The sequence below is a fragment of the Capsicum annuum genome, chromosome 1 (assembly GCF_002878395.1).
Source record: "Capsicum annuum cultivar UCD-10X-F1 chromosome 1, UCD10Xv1.1, whole genome shotgun sequence".
Lineage (NCBI taxonomy): Eukaryota > Viridiplantae > Streptophyta > Magnoliopsida > Solanales > Solanaceae > Capsicum > Capsicum annuum.
In genome coordinates this window covers 33,856,527-33,876,161 of record NC_061111.1, presented here as the reverse complement: position 1 = coordinate 33,876,161, position 19,635 = coordinate 33,856,527, and the positions used below count along the sequence as shown (strand labels likewise).

The 19,635-nt window shown below is 35.9% G+C and overlaps 1 protein-coding gene across 1 annotated transcript; it reads left to right on the top strand.

Annotated features, from left to right (window-relative positions):
• The first annotated feature begins 266 nt into the window (after positions 1–266).
• On the top strand, positions 267–3,779 carry LOC124897555 (surface protein P113-like). The gene is made up of 7 exons (XM_047410380.1): positions 267–588; positions 1,652–1,796; positions 2,023–2,116; positions 2,584–2,736; positions 2,814–2,937; positions 3,038–3,094; positions 3,226–3,779. The coding sequence occupies exons 1-7, from the start codon at positions 267–269 to the stop codon at positions 3,777–3,779; spliced, it is 1,449 nt and encodes a 482-aa protein (XP_047266336.1).
• Positions 3,780–19,635: the final 15,856 nt, after the last annotated feature.

Sequence of the window (19,635 nt, the reverse complement as noted above, 5' to 3'; positions counted from 1 at the left end):
CAAAGAGAAGAACAAGCAAGAAAAGAGAGAACAAATGAAAGACAAGGATAATATAGGTGACTTTCAAATAGTGTCTAGAAAGAAAAGGGCCAAAGTTAGATTAGCTCAACAAAATGACCAGCAAACCAAGAATAATACTCCAGAAATATGTTATGAGGATGAACAAAATGAGAATCAAGATCAGATCAATTTTGCTTTCGAAATGAAAAAAAGAAGGCAAGAAAAGAATTAACATCTCTATAAATGAGCCTCCTGACAACTAGAGAATGCATCCGGTTACAGAAGCTCCTGGAAAAGGAAAAGGAAAAGATGATGATATCCATACTAACAATAATTTTCAAGTATTTATCAAAGTTAACAAGAGGGAAAAAAAGAATGGATTAAAAATAAAGAATTTAATAGTGAATTCCACAAAAGTCCTAGATGATTCTATTAGCCAAAGACAGGAAGCAAACATGGAAATCGGGCAACCTAGTGGCATCAAAGAACCTCTCATTCACAATTGCATGAAAAATAGGGAAGACGTTTCAGTGCTTAACAATTGCAACAAAAAGAATATTGCTGCTCAACCTAGTGACACTTTTTATTGTTTGACCTAATTTTTTAGGGTTTTGTGGGGTATGGGTTTAAGTGTAAAATAAAAAAACCTTTTGGCACCTCTTATGTATTTATTATATCTTTTGAAACCCCTTATGTATTTATTAAATACATTTTAACCCCACTTTTTTATTAAATACAAAAAAAACTCTCTCATCTTCTCTCGTTACTCTCTCCCGCTTTATCTCCCCTTTTCACCATTTTTTAATTTTGAGTTTGTGTAAATCATCTTCAACTTCAGGTAAGTTATATTCATCTTTCGATTAATTTGTGCTTCATATTGATGGGTTTTTTCTATTTTTTTCTAAATTCGTTTATGGCGGTTAAACTCGTTGGAGTTAAAAATAATTTGAATATTTTTTTAAAATGGGGCTTGATTTTACTAAAATTGGTTGTTTTTAGTTGGTATTTACTTGATTGTTGATGGATAATTGGTTTATATCGATAATCCTTGGCGATTGCATGTTGAAATTTCTTCACTAATTTCATCAAAATATGGCAAGATATGTGATTTTTGTTCAAACATTTCTCCAATGTAATGGTGTTGTAGAAGCATGTTCATGTTGGGGATTCCTTGGTTTGAATCATACTCGTATTTGATATTTGGACCCCAAAAATTAATTTTTTTTTTTGAAAAAATGGGGCTTGATTTTACTTAAAATTTGTGTTTTAAGTAGGCATTTGGTTTGATTGTGCATTGTTTTTGTTGGATTTTAATTTCCCTCGACGATTGCATTGAATTTTTTTACCAAATTTTCTCATTTTTCATGCTAAAATTTGGGTTCCTTCTTGTTTTTGTTCAATATAATGTTGATTTAGATGCATGTTCTTGTGGGTGATGAAGTTGTTTTGAAAGAAACTTCTTCTGTAAATAGATATTTTTGGTGCTGCAACTGTTGCCCTGTTAATAGACTGATAGGTCGATTAGGTATTGTATTTGCTGTTATAGTTGAAAAATATTATTTTTTATCCGTAGATGATAACAATTAGCTAAAGGTAAAAAAATGCAAGGCTGTAGAAGTTGATAGGTTTGAGAAAAGAAAAAAATGAGTAGTCGATGAATTGGAGAATAGAAATTGCAGCGAGGAAGTTATTGAAGCTTTGGTTCGAGATAAGCTGGAGGAAATGAAAATTGAGGCTAGGATAGATGAGGAAGCATTGATGTTGCCCCACTGTGCAAGGTTTATTTTGGCTGAGAGGTACGACCTCACTACAGTCCTGGATGATATCGGATCATTTTCGACTAAGATATCAGTTAGGTCCTGTTTGAAAATATTTTATGAATTTAAACAAGTCGTGGTTGATCAACGTCTGAATTCTAGGCTTAAGAATTCCTTTTTTGATGGTTTATGGGACTTGCCAGAATATATGAAGTTCAATGGACAGCTTGTCCACTATACACTTCTTCGTCGCCATAAATGACAGGCCTGCATGTTTTGGCCTGAAGGAGTTTGCACTAATCACGGATTTAAACTGTGTGTGTTATCCCTATGATTCAAAATATGTCAAAGTGATGGAGGTGGGTGAAGCTTTTTTCAAAAAGATTGCGAAAAAAAAAAGAATATAAATGCAAAAAGATTGTTGAAGCTTATTAAAGGTGGGAGGCTGGACAAGGAGTACAAGTTTAAATACTGCTTGGTTTGGTCCGTGCACTGCATATTGATTGCACGCGACTTGTCAAAAACTGTGGACATTGACACCATCAAGATGGTGGATAACTTGATCTTCTTTTAGAGATACCCTTGGGGTAAGGAGTAATTTGCCTTGACTCTAGACTATCTAAAGAAGCAAAATGACTTCAGCAGGTAGAAGAAGACATTTGTGACAAAGGGAGTTTCATCGTACGCGCTCTACGGATTTCCCTGGGTATTTATGCTATTTGATTATAAACCATTAAAGTAGTTTATTATATACTGTAATTCATCTATGGTGTCTATACTATACTGACTCTCAGTTATATGTTTTTATTTTTTCTTTTGATCACAGATTTGGATATACGAAGCTTTTTCCACACTCAATAGGGGAATTGGTAAATCAACTAAAGACCCACTACCCATTCCCCAATTGCTCAGATGGCACGCCGTAAAAGATGATAAACTAATCGAAGGTGATTCATATTTGAACGGATGGAGCACAAAGGTATGAAACTATTTTTTCGAAGAATACTTTTACCAATATTGTGTTGCTAATCAATCTATTTGCCTATTTATTTGTAGAGAGTACACCCATACCTTATCCCCACAGCCCATGAAATGAAGCAGCACTACATGAAAAATTTTAAAGCATTCACGGATGAACCGAAGAACACATTCATCGATGGCTTGAAGGCCTATATGGAGAGTATGACTGTCATCACCTCATCGTAGGATGGTAAGGATGGGGATAATGATCGAGATTTGGGTGTAAATATTATTTTAAGGCATCGTTAATTTTGTGAAAGAGGTGAGGCTGAGGAGAGCAGAAAAGGAGAAACAAAAGAAGAGAGATAAAGATGAAGGTAATATCTGCTCTATATATTATAGAAGTTGCATATTTTATATAGTCCCTTTTACTTATAATAGAATCTATACCATTCTTTATCAATCGATAACTTAGTTTATTATAAATGGTAAATACTTAAAAATGTAGGTGTGCAGGTACAAAGTCAGCATTCAGCGGCGAGGGTTGTCAGCGATGACAGCGTCATTAAAGAAGAACTCCTTGAGGCAACAGCTTTGAAACAGGTCTCGATCAAAGATGATGAGGTGATGATCCCTAAAGTTGCAGCTGTTGTAGAGAGGGAAAATCTCGATGAAGGTGATGAAGAGGAAGAAGAAAAAAATGAAGAAGCTGTTGGTGAAGAAGAAAACAGAGCTAATGGATCAGCTGGTGTGGAGAAAGAGGATTATGACGAAGGCAAGAAGGATGAAAAAGATAAAAATGAGAAAAGTATTTGTGTAGAAGAAAACAATGAAGGAGATGGAGAGAAAGCAAAAGAGAAAAATGCAGGAGAAGTAGAGAAAGAAGAGGGAGAAAAACATAAAGAAGAAGGAAAAAATGATGCACCAGAAAAAGAAGGTATCACGGAGAAAGAAAATGAGAATGAATTTTCAAAATTAGATGAATCTCTTAATGATGTTACTCAAGACATCTACAAGATGCAAGTGGAAAACAAAAATGTTGAATGTTTAGACAATTTTTAATTTTTATTTGTGGATGATGATTATTTTATTAGACTAGACAATCTTTACTTTTAACTTTTAGCTCTGGATGTGTACAGCTGAAAATTTTTATTTTCTAAACTGCTTTTATAGTTTACGATAAACATTATAAATTTTATATAATCAAAGTATCATTACTTTTACATAAATGTCATCGTTGATTATAGATTCTGACTAAAAGGTAAAGTATATACAGTAGAGTGTTGTGTAGTCGATGAATGAAAAAGGTAAATCATATATAATATAAGTAAAAAGTAGTCAATTAATAAAAGAGTCAGAATACATTCAATCCCACTACATCCCCATTACACCTTTCCAAAAAGGTAAAACTAATAGTAAACCATACACTATAATTTTCATGCCCTTTTCTTTTTCTTCAGTCATAGTCAACCTATGCTTAAGTTGATCCCTCTCAATTTCAACGTCTTTCAATAGTCCCTTTAAGTGATCAATCTTGTATTCCAATTTTCTATATAATGTCATAAGAAGATTCTTATTTTCTTCGGAATCTCTAAGTCTTTCCAACATTTCAAACTTTGCAATGCCTTGAAATTTTGACACCGGAATTGGAGGGAAGCCACTTGAAATAAGAGCATCCACCATTATCCTAAAAAAATAAGGATAAATTAGTAAATTGGATTACGTGATGAACAAAAATAAAGTCTTATTTAAACAAAAACAAACTTTTCCAACCGCACAATTGTAGAATTTTCAACCCAAATTCTTGTCGGTTCGTGATGTTTTCAATACCTCAGGATTACCACAATGATAAATAAAAGAACATTTGGATGTTTGAGATGAATGTAACATTGTAATTGTTGAAGCAAAACTAGAAAGTGATGAATAAATGAGCATGGAGGAGTTCAAAAGAGTCCCTTTAATTAATATTGTAGGGCTACCTAAATCTGACCGTTAAAAAATTTTAACCGTTGGAATTGTACTGTTGGAGAGAATTTAAATGGATTATCATTTACTTCAAAGGGTCTCTAAAGAATGTTTATGTCTTCTATAATCGACTGTGTCACGTATGAATTATATACGGATATCAGTGTTGATGATCATGTATATTGACATATTATCGATTTAGACTGAGCTCAATTATAGACCTATCATATAGTCTATGATCAACTTACTGAATATATTGACAGCTTAAAATAATGGCCAAAAAAATTAAATAAAATAAAATTAGAGTATGTCAATTAACACTATTAAAACATTGTAAAGCAATTTTGATACATCAATTGTGAGTCCCAATCACTTTTGAACGTGTCAAGTGTTATCTAAGACATGGAGTAGTCGTAGATCATTGAGAGGATACAAAAAAAAAAGAGGAATAAAATAAAATAAAATAAATATTAATCATCCAATCACTAAAGAATAACTACTTATCATGACAAGAGATTAGATTTGTGTGATGACCATAAGAAAGAGTGGCGGTTGTCACTTGTGAGTGTTAAATGGACAAGTAGTGTATGAAAACAAGGAGTCTTTCTCAACAGAGACACTTGTTCTAGGTAATTGGTTGTTACTACCATTGCCCTCCCCTATACTCATCTGATCGAGTGTCCAATTATTTTATAATCTCATATTTTGATATTTAGTCACTTTACATAGCATAAATCATGTTTATTTATTTTATTTTATTTTATTTCTCCCTTTTTTTTAATCTCACCTCCTTTGAAAATAGACCTAATTGGTCAATACATCACTAATAATATAGTCTGGTATAGATAAAGCTAATTATCTATAATATTCTCAAGATATTATCATTGATCTATTTTCAAAGGAGATGAGAAGAAAAAAGGGAGAAATAAAATAAAATAAAATAAAATAAACATCATTCACGCAATGTAAAGTGACTAAATATTATAATATGAGATTACAAAATAATTGGACACTCGATCAAATGAGTATAGGGGAGGGCAATGGTAGTAACAACCAATTACTCAGAACAAGCGTCTCTATTGAGAAGGACTCCTTGTTCTTAGACACTACTTGTCCATTGAACACTCACAAGTGACAACCACCACTCTTCCTTATGTTCATCACACACGTCTAATCTCTTGTCATGATATGTAGTCGTTATTTAGTGCTTGGATAATTAATATTTATCTTATTTTATTTTATTTTATTTTATTTTATTTCTTCTCCTTTTTGTGTCATCTCAATGATCTACGACTACACCGTGTTTTAAATAACACTTGATGACGTCCAAAAGTGATCAGGATTCACAACTGATGTATCAAAATTGCTTTACAATGTTTTAATGGTGTTAATTGACATACTTTAATTTTATTTTATTTAATTTCTTATTTTTTGTCATTATTTTAAACTACCAATATATTCAGTAAGTTGATCATAGACTGTATATAGGTCTATAATCAACCTCAGTCTAAATCGATAATATGTCAATATACAAGATCATCAACACTGATACCAGTATATAATTCATACGTAACCTAGTATATATTCGTATTGAGCGTATATAATTTGTATTTAGTGTAGTCGATTATATATTCGTACTGTACTCTGAGTTTAAACAGTGTTTACAAATCTTTAAACATGTACTACTGAAGAATCAACAAAAACTGAAAGGCATAAAATCATTATAAATAAATATAATATCATGAAAACATAAACTTGTTTATAAATAGATAAAGTTCATTGCATCTATATTTATAATTTTTGGGGACAAAATCCCAAACAAAAAGACAAAAAATGAAGGTTTCATTTACATAATCCTACCATGAAAGCTTCATTCAGTAATGAACTACAAAACAAATTAAACTAAATTAGACTAGACTAGGGGGATGAAGGGGATGATGAGTTCACGGGGGTCCAGGTTGAGCCTCTCAGCTATGGCCCGAAGAAAATGAGTCATCCTTCGAAGCTCTATGTCCAGCCGCGTTGATTGGCGATAAGACCTTGGAAAAGGAAATCCAGGTCACTCCGAAGCCTAAGCAACTCTATGTTGTCGATGATTGTCATTTTGTGCACTAGCCGTAGTGTGTACCTCCTCTTAGCCATCTTCTTCTCTCGTTAGTGTTTTCTTCAAAAATTTGGTTTAAAATCGACAAGGACCTCTTTAAATAGACCAGAGCATGAGACAATTGACCAATAGAATTGTACACGTGTTAATGGAAAGGGAGAAGACGTGTGGGAATTATAAATGAAAAGTTGCGGCGATTGTGGCAGTCGAGGCATTTCAAATCGTATCATTTCTCAAAGTGTAATAATTACATTAAAAGGTTAGTGTATGAGGAAAAGGGTTTCTTTAATAGACTAAATGACTGGTTGATGATAGACTATATATTTTAAACTATACCCCGTAGACCATGCATCAAATCCATTATATATTTTGAGTCCAGTCGATGTGTAATGTGTATAGTCGATATCATAACTTGGGATGACTATTTTTAAAATGACACTTTTTTCAATGCATCATAATTATTTTGAATTCAACATTATATGAAGAAAAGAGTTTGTTCAATAGACGACCAGGTAGGTTTATTATACACTATGTATTGAATATTTGCTCTGTAGACCAAACACTGATATATTATATATTATGAGGCTGGTCGATTATTTCAGTCTATAATCTATTTACAACGTAGTATATAATACATGAAATGGAATCGATAATGCACAATAAAAAAGTCGATTTTAACTACAGTTCAGTGGTTTTCAAAACAGAATACACATTACATATTGTCCAGTGTATTTGAATAAACCAAAAACATAAAATACAATACCAATCATATTATCCTACGTTAAGGCTGCATGTTGTTCTTTTATGTCCTGGTGCACTTCGAGCATTTGTTTCTTTTCTCGTACCTTGAAGCCTCCAACACACCCTTAACGTATTTCACCTTCCTCCTTCTGAATTTAGGATCAAAATCAGGTGTAAGAACTTGCATTTCTAGATACTCTCGTGCCACACTCCACACCGACTCCAGTGGTGCTGCACAAATAGGTTCCAAGTATGCAAGGAGGTATGATTCTTTCGAATATATTTGCGAAGAGTAGTTGTAAATGCTAGTATCGTATTCATCCCCATTCTTCAAACGTAATGCTGCCATTGAATGAGCACATGGCAATTTCACCAAGTCCTATTTTCTGCAAGCAGATGACTGCCTCGAAAGATTAACTTTAGCAAAACAATAATAACCAAGCATGGTGATTTCATCGGTGTTTCTGTTTATGTTGTTCACATATAATTTGTTGCCCTCGGTCATGTATTCCCTTAAGATCATCTCGACTATGGAAACGAATGTTGTATTTGAATTGTCCACCTACGCAAACTTTTTCCTAAATATTTCTCCAAACCTATGTTCAATTGAATTGAAAATGGCCACCACTAGATACGCTCTTTCATAGCGTAACATTGAGTTGAGCGACTCGATGATGTTTGAGGTCATGACGTTGAATCGATTACTTGGAAAGTAAGCCTGGCTCCACTTTTCAAATCCAACTTCATGCTTGAGGCAAGCTGCTGCGCTGGGGCATCTTTCTTTAAGGGCGTTGAAGTAGTCATTAAATTCTTCCAACGTGTATGCCTTGGCTGCATGGTAGTACAAATAGAGAGAATCGGAACAATGGTGATTTGTTTAGAGATTTTCACAAAAATGCCTCATACAAACACCGTAATGCGCAAATGGATAATGCCTTGCAAGGCCGTTGGCTATGCTTGCGTGTCTGTCAGAGATAACACACAACTCTGGTTCATCGACAACAAAGGCCTTAAGCTTCTTGAAGAAGAAGCACTACGACGTATCGTTCTCCTTATACACCACACAATATGCTAAGGGATAGATATGGTTCTGCGTATCTTGAGCGACAGAAGACAATAGCATGCCCTTGTACTTGTCGGATAAATGCGTGTCATCAACGACAACGACCTTTCTCATGTGTGCATATCCACGGATGGAAGCCCCAAATACAATAAAATAGTAAATAAACCTGCCCGACTCCTCATCGACCATGAGAGAATTAATAGACCCAGGATTGAGGTCATTGAAAATATATGAAAATGTGGGAAGCACTGCATGTCCTTTCTCGAGCGTACCTCAAACTATGTTCTTCACAATGACACCTGCCATCCAACACTTCCAATAGCCCAGCCTGTAATGTGGCTCCCTAAATACGATCCTCTCGATCTCTTTCGGGATTGGACCTTTGTTGTCGATGAAAAATTTCAAAATAAGTGAGGCAATGACCTCTATGGTGACATTTTTGTGCTTTCCCGTGACATGATCAACACCACAAGTATGCTCTTCCACGTACTTATGAATATAAAACCAACCCGATTCTCCTATAGCACATGCGTGCACCATCCACCGGAAAGTAGGATCTACGCACCTCACCCTCAAGTATTTCTTACAAATCTTCACCATTGTGTAATTGAACGACATTTTCACCGACTCCTGCTTCAACAAAATATTCAACATTTTCTTATCCTTGAATGTTTGTCCTACAAAAAGATTGGTGTCATCCGAGAAAGAGTGGCTTCGTTATGGTTTGAGTTACCCGTCCTCACCTTCTCCACACTCCTCTTCTTCATAATCTTTACTATTATCCCATTTATCACCACTCATGCAATCATATTGGATTGATATATCATTCATTATTGAGGGTGGGGGTGAGGGTAAGGGTAGGGGTGGGGCAGATGTGGAAGCTTCTTCCTAGGACCTTCCAACAACTTTAACCCACAATATAGGTCTGGAGTAATCAGAATCAACACAAATCATGTATAATTCCACGTATATATCATTCCTTAGGAACGTTTTCATCAAGTAACTAATTACCACCTCGTTTTGATCACAACTTAATTTACCACTCTCCATTACACTTTTAACCATATCGGCGTATGAACCATTGCGACGAAGGGCAATGGACACTATCTCCTTAGACATGATTTTCTAAACCCAATATTTAGGAGTCTCCTTCCATTCACCAGAAAATATACCACCAACAACCGCGTAATCTCTAATAGACATGATATACCTCGATAATAGAATTTAATAGACTTGAATAGTGGTTTATGCGCCTAGAATTAATAGATTGAAGTCTTCTTCTTCTTAGCTATTGGCCGTATAGTGCACGATCGATCCTTTTCCGATGACCACCGGAATAATCAAATGAATTTCATCTTACAAACAACCTAAGAAGTGTTGGAATGTTGCTATTAAGCCAAGAATCGATTTCAAAATGTGGGACTGATTTTCAAGCTTTTTTTATCAAAATGGAAGAAAAATTGGAGCTAAAAATAAGTGAAAATGGCTTAAAACAAAGGAGATAATGTCACTTTTCGATGGATGCTGGAAAATTCAATGAAAAATGGCCGGCAAATGGTCGAAAATTTGAGGAAATGGTGCCAAAATTGGGTGGTTAGTAGTGGATTGGTTGAGAAGCTTTGGGATATTTTTTTTCAAAATTAATTATCCAATATTTATATTCTTGTACATGGACTAAAGTGTAGTTTTAAAAAAAATGGGGCTAAAATGGGAAAGGGGCTAAAGTGTATATTTTGTAAGTTGAGTGCTAGGATTGCATTTATTTTTTGTGGTCCCATTAAAGTGTCTATTTTTCCAATTAAAAAAACTTGGTGTCTAAATGTCAAAAAAGGTTTTGGAAGTGGCCTTTTAGCCAACTATAATACCCCAAACTTTTCTCAACTTAGATTCGTCCCTAGAATGTTAAGGGAGAGCTTCTGAAGTGAATATTATTTGTTTCATGTGGAATTCTTCAAATTTAGACCTCCCATTATGTGGGAAATTGAATAAGCTTTCCAAAAATATAAAATTCGTCTAAATCCGATAACCGAGTAAAAAGTTATGGCTATTTTAAGTTTCTATCGTAAAACAATGTGATTTGGATCCTTAGCGCGTCGCGGAGAAATGTAAAATCATAATTGTCAATTTCCAGTGAGACTCCACGATTTTGGCGCGTCACAGAGAGGCTTAATTTCCTACTTGGCAATTTTCAGTGCCGCTCTGCGATACTAGCACGTCGCACCAGTGGTCAAAATGGAAAACATAGGGGCTCCGCGATGGTGGCACGTCGCGGAGGGAACCCAATTCCCACTCGTCCTTTTTCCGGTGAGCCACCGCAATTGTGGCGCGCCGTGGTGGCCCATTAAATTGGGACCCAGCTATGTCTTTCCGTCTTCGTTTAGGCATTTTAAAATGGTATTTTGGACAATTCCCAAGCCCCTAATCCATCCAAAACACAAGATTAATCATATCCTAAGCCTATTATGCTCATTATTTATCATCCTCTTCAAAAGCAAAATCCTAGAAACCAAGAGCTTATTCTACAAGGAATCAAAATCCTCTATAGATTCTCCAAGAAAGATCCAAATTGAGGGTTTCAAAAACAAGAACATTAAGAACCCATCATCAAGAACTTAATAGGAATCCAAGATTCAAGGTTTCTTCATCGAAGCATCAATTAAGGTACGTGGGGTTATGAACAAGGATACTCCTTTCATCCTTGTACCCAAAACTTATTTTAAATTACAAAGTTATTTGATTTTCTATGATTTTTCATGAATTTGAAATTAAGGTTCATACCCAATGTTGCCATTTTCAAGATTATGAGATCTCAAGAGAATTATAATTGCATGTCTATTTTCATGTTTGCATGCTTATTGCAGTATTTCAAGACTTTGAGATGAATTTTCATTGTTTTCATTATCAAGCATGATTATTATGATGCTTTTACTTGAGTTTGATATATGGGTTGTTAAGCCCCAAGTTTATATGTTGAGATTTTGAGAATGATGATGCTTTAAGCATCCTATAAGATGATTATTTCAGATTTTCTACAATGTTTTGATCTTTTGATCCTCAGATAAGTTTTGGAATCCACTTTATAGATTTATTGCAGATTACAGGAAGCAATATAGCTTCACTTACAGATTTATTTAGATAAATGCATAACTGATTTCATAAATAACCCTTATGTGAGATTTAAAGTGGATTTCCACAAGATGAGCGTAGCAAATAAAAAGGGAGTAGTATTTAGCACCGAGTTGGGTATGATTCCAAGGTCTCATGCCCCAAAACTACGTGCCACCATAGGATGGTTTATGTTGGTTAAGAGAACCTGTATTTCCCTTTAGCTGAGGTTATAATCCTTGGCAAGAGTATGACACCTCTTCCCAACGTGAGGTTTTTTTCTTAGGAGGACGAGACGCTGGACTCCATGTAGCTAGCTTGGTTTATGTCGGTTAAGAGAACCTTCTTTGCAAAACAGTTTTAAAGTATTTCTCCCTGCTAGTAAGAGACATACAACTTTTTAGATAAAGAATTTTCTCGAAAGTTTTAAGGCTTACAGACTTCAAATTTTAGAACGGAAAAAGCTCTTAGAAAACTAAGTGTAAAGGCTCATAAGTTTTACTCAGATTATACCTTATAGAAAAGATAGTAGCTTCAGATTTTAGCTTTCAGATTTCAAATTCAGTAGTGAGTCCTTCTACGCTTGGACAGAATGGTTCGAAAAGAGATAATACGAGTACAACTTTTAGAACTAAATGTTATGGCTTACTAGATTCACAAAGTATGATTTGTTATTCATGACTGTTATTTTTAGTATTTCAGACATTCCAACTTATGTGATTCATTTACATTTAGCATGTATTGTTTTATAAATGATGACTATGAGATGATGTTTTGCTTAAGCTTATCACCCCCATATACTCAGTACATCCTCAAAGTACTGATCCAAATATACGTTTATGTGCTACATTGTCTTATGATGTAGGTACAAGTACTCAGTATCAGTAGCATGAGTAGTCTGAGCATCTCCATCTAGATTCCAGTTAGCGAGTCCTTATAGTTCAGGGACTTATTCTATCCATTTATATTTTGCAATTTATGAGTTTTAAGCATTTTCTTTTAGACAGTTTGAGTTAGTTGGGGGGTTTTCCCAGTGACTCTTTAGTTATTAGTAGTAGAGGCTTGTCAGACTACTAGTGTTGATACAGATTATTCATTTTAATGTTTTAGATATTTTATTCAGATTATTCTCAGATATTATAGATAATTTCCGCATTCAAGGTGACTTTTATGTCTATATTTCCAATATTATAAGAGTTAAGCTCTATAGTATACAGACAGGGTTAGCTTAAGGCTGCTCATAGTCTTGAGCACCGTATGACGTCTTGAGATCAGATTTTGGGGCGTTACAGCAACTCCCCCAGTAAGTTTTTAATGATTCTCAAACTTTGAGGTTGAAAGAAGAATAGACTTATATATATGTATATCATTTGTACATCACTTATATATCATGTGTATGTTACATATATTCATATTGATAAACAATACATATAACATAGTTAAATTTGCTAAGTATGTAGAATTAGTTTAGGGTTAGGATATAGAGTTTTAGAGTCATAATTAGGATGTAGAATCCTATTTCTATATTACAATAGATAGTTTTAATTTTTAAGGCTATATTACAATACAGATAGGGTTAGCTTAAGGCTACACATAGTCTTGAGCACCGTGTGACATCTCGAGATCAGATTTTGGGGGATTACAAACTTGGTATCAGAGCCTAAGGTTTTTAAGAGTCCTAGGGAACCAGACAAGATGTGTTACATATAGTCTTGGTCATGGGTGTGAAGTGCACCATATTTATGAATAAGAGGCTATGGAACGTTCTTAGAAAATTACCTTTCTCTTTCATGATCTATCGTGATCATAGTATTTCTATCTATTTTTAACTCGTTTTATCACATGATAGTTGATCATGCCTCCTCGTCGAGCTAATGCCCGAAGATATGTTTTCACAGTGTAAGTGGGAGGCCTCGTTATCTTTCTTGTGCTAAGTATGGTGGGAATCATCCTGGTGAATGCTTGGCTGGATAGAAAGATTATTTTGGTTATGGAAAGTCGGGTCACGGAATTAAAGATTGCCCGTATGCTAAGCAGGAAAACAAAGATGTTCATCCCCAGACTCAGGCTACTAGTGCACCAACTCCTTTAGGTCGCCCAGCTCCTCCTTAGGCGCATCATCCAGTACTGGCGGTGGTCAGCGCCAGAATTTAGTTCTATGGTTTACCATCCTACCAAGAGCAGGAAGATTCCCTAGATATTGTTACTGGTATGCTCCATGTCTTTTATTTTGATGTTTATGTGTTGTTAGACCCTGGGTCGAGTTTCTCTTATGTGACCTCATTAGTTTTAGTAAATTTTGAGATAAGTTTTGAAAAGATCCCTGAGCCCTTCTTGGTTTCTACTCCAGTGGGTGAGTTAGTTGTTGCTAAACAATTCTATAAAAGGTGTCCTATCACTGTCTTTCATAAAGTCATATTTGCAAATTTGATAGAGTTAGACATAGTTTATTTTGATCTTATTCTTGGTATGGATTAGCTCCATTTCTGTTATGCCTTTACAGATTTTCACACCCGTGTGGTGAAGTTTCAATTCCCAGATGAGCCAATCTTTGAGCGGTCAGGTAATTCAGTGTCCCCCAAAAGCCATTTCATATCTTATCTTAAAGTCAGAAAGTTGATCTCCAAAGGATGTATTTATCATCTTGTTCGAGTTAAATACACTAAGTTTGAGACTCCAACAATTCAGTCTGTCAATGTAGTCAATGAGTTTCCTGATATTTTTTTGGAAGATCTCCTAGGGGTACCTCCCGATAGAGAGATAAAATTCAGTATTGACCTTCTTCCTGATACTTAGCCTATTCTTATCCCTCCATACCGTATGGCTCACGTAGAGCTTAAGGAGTTGAAGGATCAACTCAAAGATCTTCTAGATAAAGGTTTCATAAGGCCTAGTGTTTTCCCATGGGGCGCTCCTATCCTATTTGTGCGAAAGAAAGATAGTTCTTTATGTTTGTGCATTGACTATCGTCAGCTAAATAAAGTCACAGTCAAGAACAAATATCCTCTTCGTAGAATTGATGACTTATTTGACCAACTCCAAGGTGCCAGTTATTTTTCAAAGATAGACCTTAGATCCGGCTATCATCAACTTATAGTGAGGGAATGTGATATTCCAAAGACGGCTTTCAGAACCCATTATGGTCATTTTGAGTTACTAGTCATGTCCTTCGGGCTAACCAATGCCACAGTAGCCTTCATGGACTTGATGAATAGAGTGTTCAAATAGTAGCTGGACATATTTGTCATAGTCTTTATAGATGATATCCTTGTCTACTCTCGTAGTGAGGATGATCATGCAGACCATCTTAGAATTGTATTAAAAATTCTTAGAGATAACTGGTTGTTCGCCAAGTTCAGCAAGTGTGAATTTTGGCTAAGATCAGTAGCTTTTCTCGATCATATTGTTTTCGCTGATGGCATTAGAGTCGATCCCCAAAAGATAGAAGCTGTGAGAAATTGGACTAGACCTATCTCTCCATCAAAAAAGAGAGACAACCACTTAAAAGACCTACGAATGTTGTTCAATTACTTTGAAGATATCAACATAGGATGAATCCATTGAAGTGTGCCTTTGGAGTTACTTCAGGAAAGATTTTTGGTCTCATTATATGACACTGAGGAATTAAAATTGATCAAGCTAAGGTCGATGCAATTTTGAAGATGCCCGAGCCTCGGAACATTCACGAGTTAAAAAGCCTTCAAGGAAGGCTAGCATATATAAGGAGGTTCATCTCAAACTTGGTTAGCAAATATCTACTATTTAGTCGTCTCATGAAGAAGGACACTCCCTTCGAATGGGACCAACCTTGTATTAATGCCTTTGAGAGTATCAAATCATACTTAATGAAACCTCCAGTTCTTGCGGCACCCAGACCTAGAAAACCATTGATACTCTATATCGCAGTACAAGAAAGGTCAGTTGGAGCACTGTTGGCTCAAAAAATAGTGAAAGCAAAGAAAACTCTCTTTACTATCTGAGAAGAATGATGACACCCAATAAGCAAAGTATTCTCCAATTGAAAAGTTATGTTTGGCATTGGCCTTCTCAATTCAAAAGATGAAACCCTACTTTCAAGCTCATGTGGTTCGTCTTGTATCTAGGGCAAATCCCTTCAAGTTTGTAATGTCGAAACACGTCCTTAATGACCAACTAGTAAGATGGTACCTTCAATTTCAACAGTTTGAGATTGTATATGTTCCCTATAAGGCCGTAAAGGGACAAGCATTGGCTGACTTCTTGGCAGACTACGCGATACCTAATAATTGTAACTGAGCAATGAACTTGCTGATAAAGATACAATGGTTATCGAAGCCATACCCTCTTGGAAGATGTATTTTGATAGTGCCGCACATTGAGATGGAGCTAGTGCAGATGTGGTGTTCGTCACTCCACAAGAAGAGGTCATCCCATACTCTTTTACCCTTATAAACCATTGCTTTAATAATGTTATTGAATATCAAGCTTTAATACTTGGACTTGAGATGGCAGTTGACATGAAACAACTGCAATTAAAAGTTTTTGGTGACTCCCAATTGGTGATCAAACCGCTTTTAGGATGCTATGAAGTTAGAAAGCATGAGCTACGATCATATCATGATTATGCATAGAAGTTGATGGGGTGGCTTGGAGAAGTAACCCTCTAACATGTGCCAAAGAGAGAAAATAAGAAAGCTGATGACCTAGCTACTTTGGCCTCAACCCTGACTCTTTTAAATCAGGCGCAAGTCACTATCCACCAAGAATGGATAGTATCACCAGCAACTGAAGATGAAGAAAGTAAAGTTGAATACCTCATTGCTGTATCTGAAGCTGCAAAAGAAGATTGGCGACAACTTATCATTGATTACTTATATTATGGGATACTTTCAGAGGATCCAAGGAGAAGGATTGACATTCGTCGTCTTGCACCTCGCTTCCTTTACTATAAGAACTTACTGTACAGAAGATCATTTGAAGAAGTACTCTTATGGTTTCTGGGAGAAGAAAAAGTAGTTCAAGCTTTACAAGAAGCACACTCAGGAGTTTGTAGATCACATTAGTCTAGACCAAAGCTTCATTTTCATATTAAAAGGATAGGATATTATTAGCCGACGATGGTGAAAGATTGCTTGGACTATGCTAGAAGATGCAAAGCTTTCCAATTCCATACAAATTTCATACATCAACCTCCAGAGATACTATATCCAAGTGTAGCATCTTGGCCATTCAATGCTTGGAGAATGCATGTACATAGGCCACTTCCAAAATCTTCTGGTGGACACTTATACATGTTGGCTGCAACAGATTACTTCTCAAAATGGTCCAAAGTTATTTCTATCAAAGAAGTGAAGAATGATAATGTTGTGAATTTCATTTGAGCAAATATCACCTACCGCTTTGGAATCCCTCAATACATAATAACCGACAATGGCAAGCCATTTGATAACAAGCTAATGAATAAGATTTATGATCTCTTTTGTTTTAAGCAGTGCAAATCTTCTATGTACCATGTTTCCACCAATGGTCTAGCCAAAGCATTCAACAAGAATTTATGCAACTTGTTAAACAAAGTCATCTCCAAATCTAAACGGGACTGGCATGAACGAATGAAAGAAGCTCTATAGGCATATAGAACAACTTACCGCACACCAATGCAAGCAACCCCATATTTGTTTGCTTTTGGAGTTAAAGTCGTCCTTCCACTTGAGCATCAAATACCTTCTTTGAGACAGGTTATTCAAGAAGGGCTCACTGATGAAGAAAATGCTAAGTTGCGTCTTGCAGAGTTAGAAGCTCTTGATGAGAAGAGACTAGAGGCTCAGTAAAATCTTAAATATTACCAAGCCCGTCTATCTTGTTCCTTTAACAAAAGAGTTCGCTTGAGGTGCTTCCAAGTTGGAGATTAAGTCCTTGCAGTAAGGAGACCCATTATCACTTATCGTAAGTCTGGGGGCAAATTTACCCCAAAGTAGGATGGACCATATGTCGTACAAGAGGCATATTCAAATGAATCTTACAAGATTGTTGATGCAGACGGTGTGAGAATTGGTCATATCAATGCCAAGTTCTTGAAGAAGTACTATCCTGGAAGGAAGATGACACTCCTTAAGGCATAAGTATAAACTGAATGGACACTCCTTAAGGCACGAGTATAAACTGCATGGACACTCCTTAAGGCACGAGTATAAACTGCATGTCCACTCCTGGCCCACAAGTATAAACTGTGTACGGCTTTAAATATCCTCTAGGTTAAAAATCTCAAAAGAGGTGGCCTAGCCAAAAGTTAGGATGAAAGAAAAAAACACTCACCTAGAACTATGTTGTGACTTGATCCTCTTCATTGAGGTACGTAGGCACTTGGAATTTCTTTCTGAGTTTAGTTACATGAGTATCAAAAAAAATATGTTCCTGCGGTATCTACCATATGGATACCAAGTATGAAAATATTTAATTAAATTTTGGACTCACTCCAAGTATTGGTGGCTCAATAGGGGACAAACTCCAATGAAATATGAGCTTCATTCACATAAGATGAAGTCTCCAAAGTATCCAAATTTGGAAGTTGAACCACTCAAAACGCCAAAATTGGGACTGAAAGTTGACAAAATTTCCAAGTCTTCAAATCAAGACCTCCAAAATTCCATGCCTTAAGGTGGACAAAATTTATCCCTTTACACCTTAAGATGGCCTCTTACAAATTTATCCTTAAAAGGATCTCAAAATTTCCATGCCTTAAGGTGGAAAAAATTTGTCCCTTTGCACCTTAAGCTGGCCTCTTATGGATTTATCCTTAAAAGGATCTCAAAATTTCCATGCCTTAGGGTGGACAAAATTTGTCCCTTTGCACCTTAAGCTATCCTCTTATGGGTTTATCTTTAAAAGGATCTCAAAATTTTCATGCATTAAGGTGAAAAAAATTTGTTCCTTTTCACCTTAATCTGGCCTCTTACGGGTTTTTCCTTAAAAGGATCTCAAAATTTCCATGCCTTAAGGTGGACAAAATTTGTCCATTTGCACCTTAAGCAGGCCTCTTACGGGTTTATCCTTAAAAAGATCTCAAAACTTCCATAGTTTAAGGTGGACAAAATTTGTTTCTTTGCACCTTAACTGGCCTCTTATGGGTTTATCATTAAAAGGATCTTAAGATTTCCATGCCTTAAGGCGGGAAAGATTTGCACTTAATTTGAACGTTGAAAGGACCCATACTTAAAGAAAACTATTGCATCTTCAAGCAAAATTGGTAGGTCTTGAGGTAAAGAAGCCTCGCACCTTAAGCCGACATCCACTGTCTTCAAGAAAAATTGGTCGAGTCTTGAGGTGACAAAGCCTCACACCTTAATCCGACATCCATCATCTTCAAGCAAAATTGGTTGAGTTTTGAGGTGACAAAGCCTCACACCTTAAGACGACTTCCATCATCTTCAATAAAAAATGGTCGGGTTTTGAGGTGACGAAGCCTTACAACTTACGCCAACATCCACTATCGTCAAGTAAAATTGGTCGGGTCTTGCGATGTCGAAGACTCACACCTTAAGCCGACATCCACCATCTTTAATCAAAATTAGTCAAGTCTTGAGGTAAAGAAGCCTCGCACCTTAAGCCGACGTTCACCATCTTTAATCAAAATTTATCGAATCTTGAGGTGATGAAGCCTCGCACATTAAGCCGACGTCCAGCATCGTCAAACAAAATTGGTCGGGTTTTGAGGTGACGAAGCCTTGCACCTTAAGCCGACGTTCACCATCTTTAATCAAAATTGCTCGGATCTTGAGGTGACGTAGCCTCACACCTTAAGCCAACGGCCACTGTCTTCAAGAAAAATTGGTAGGGTCTTGAGGTAATGAAGGAAAATTAAACCCTCGCACCTTAAGCCGATGGCCATTGTCTTCAAGCAAAATTGATCGAGTCTTGAGGTGATAAAGACAAAGTTAAACCCTTGTACCTTAAGCCGACGTACA

Bases quoted from the DNA above. Each gene is read 5' to 3' on its own strand.
- LOC124897555 (XM_047410380.1), top strand. From the start codon at position 267: ATGCATCCGGTTACAGAAGCTCCTGGAAAAGGAAAAGGAAAAGATGAT. The intron at 1,797-2,022 runs GTACGACCTCAC...CATAAATGACAG, and splicing joins AGGTTTATTTTGGCTGAGAG to GCCTGCATGTTTTGGCCTGA. The intron at 2,938-3,037 runs GTATGACTGTCA...ATTTTGTGAAAG, and splicing joins CTTGAAGGCCTATATGGAGA to AGGTGAGGCTGAGGAGAGCA.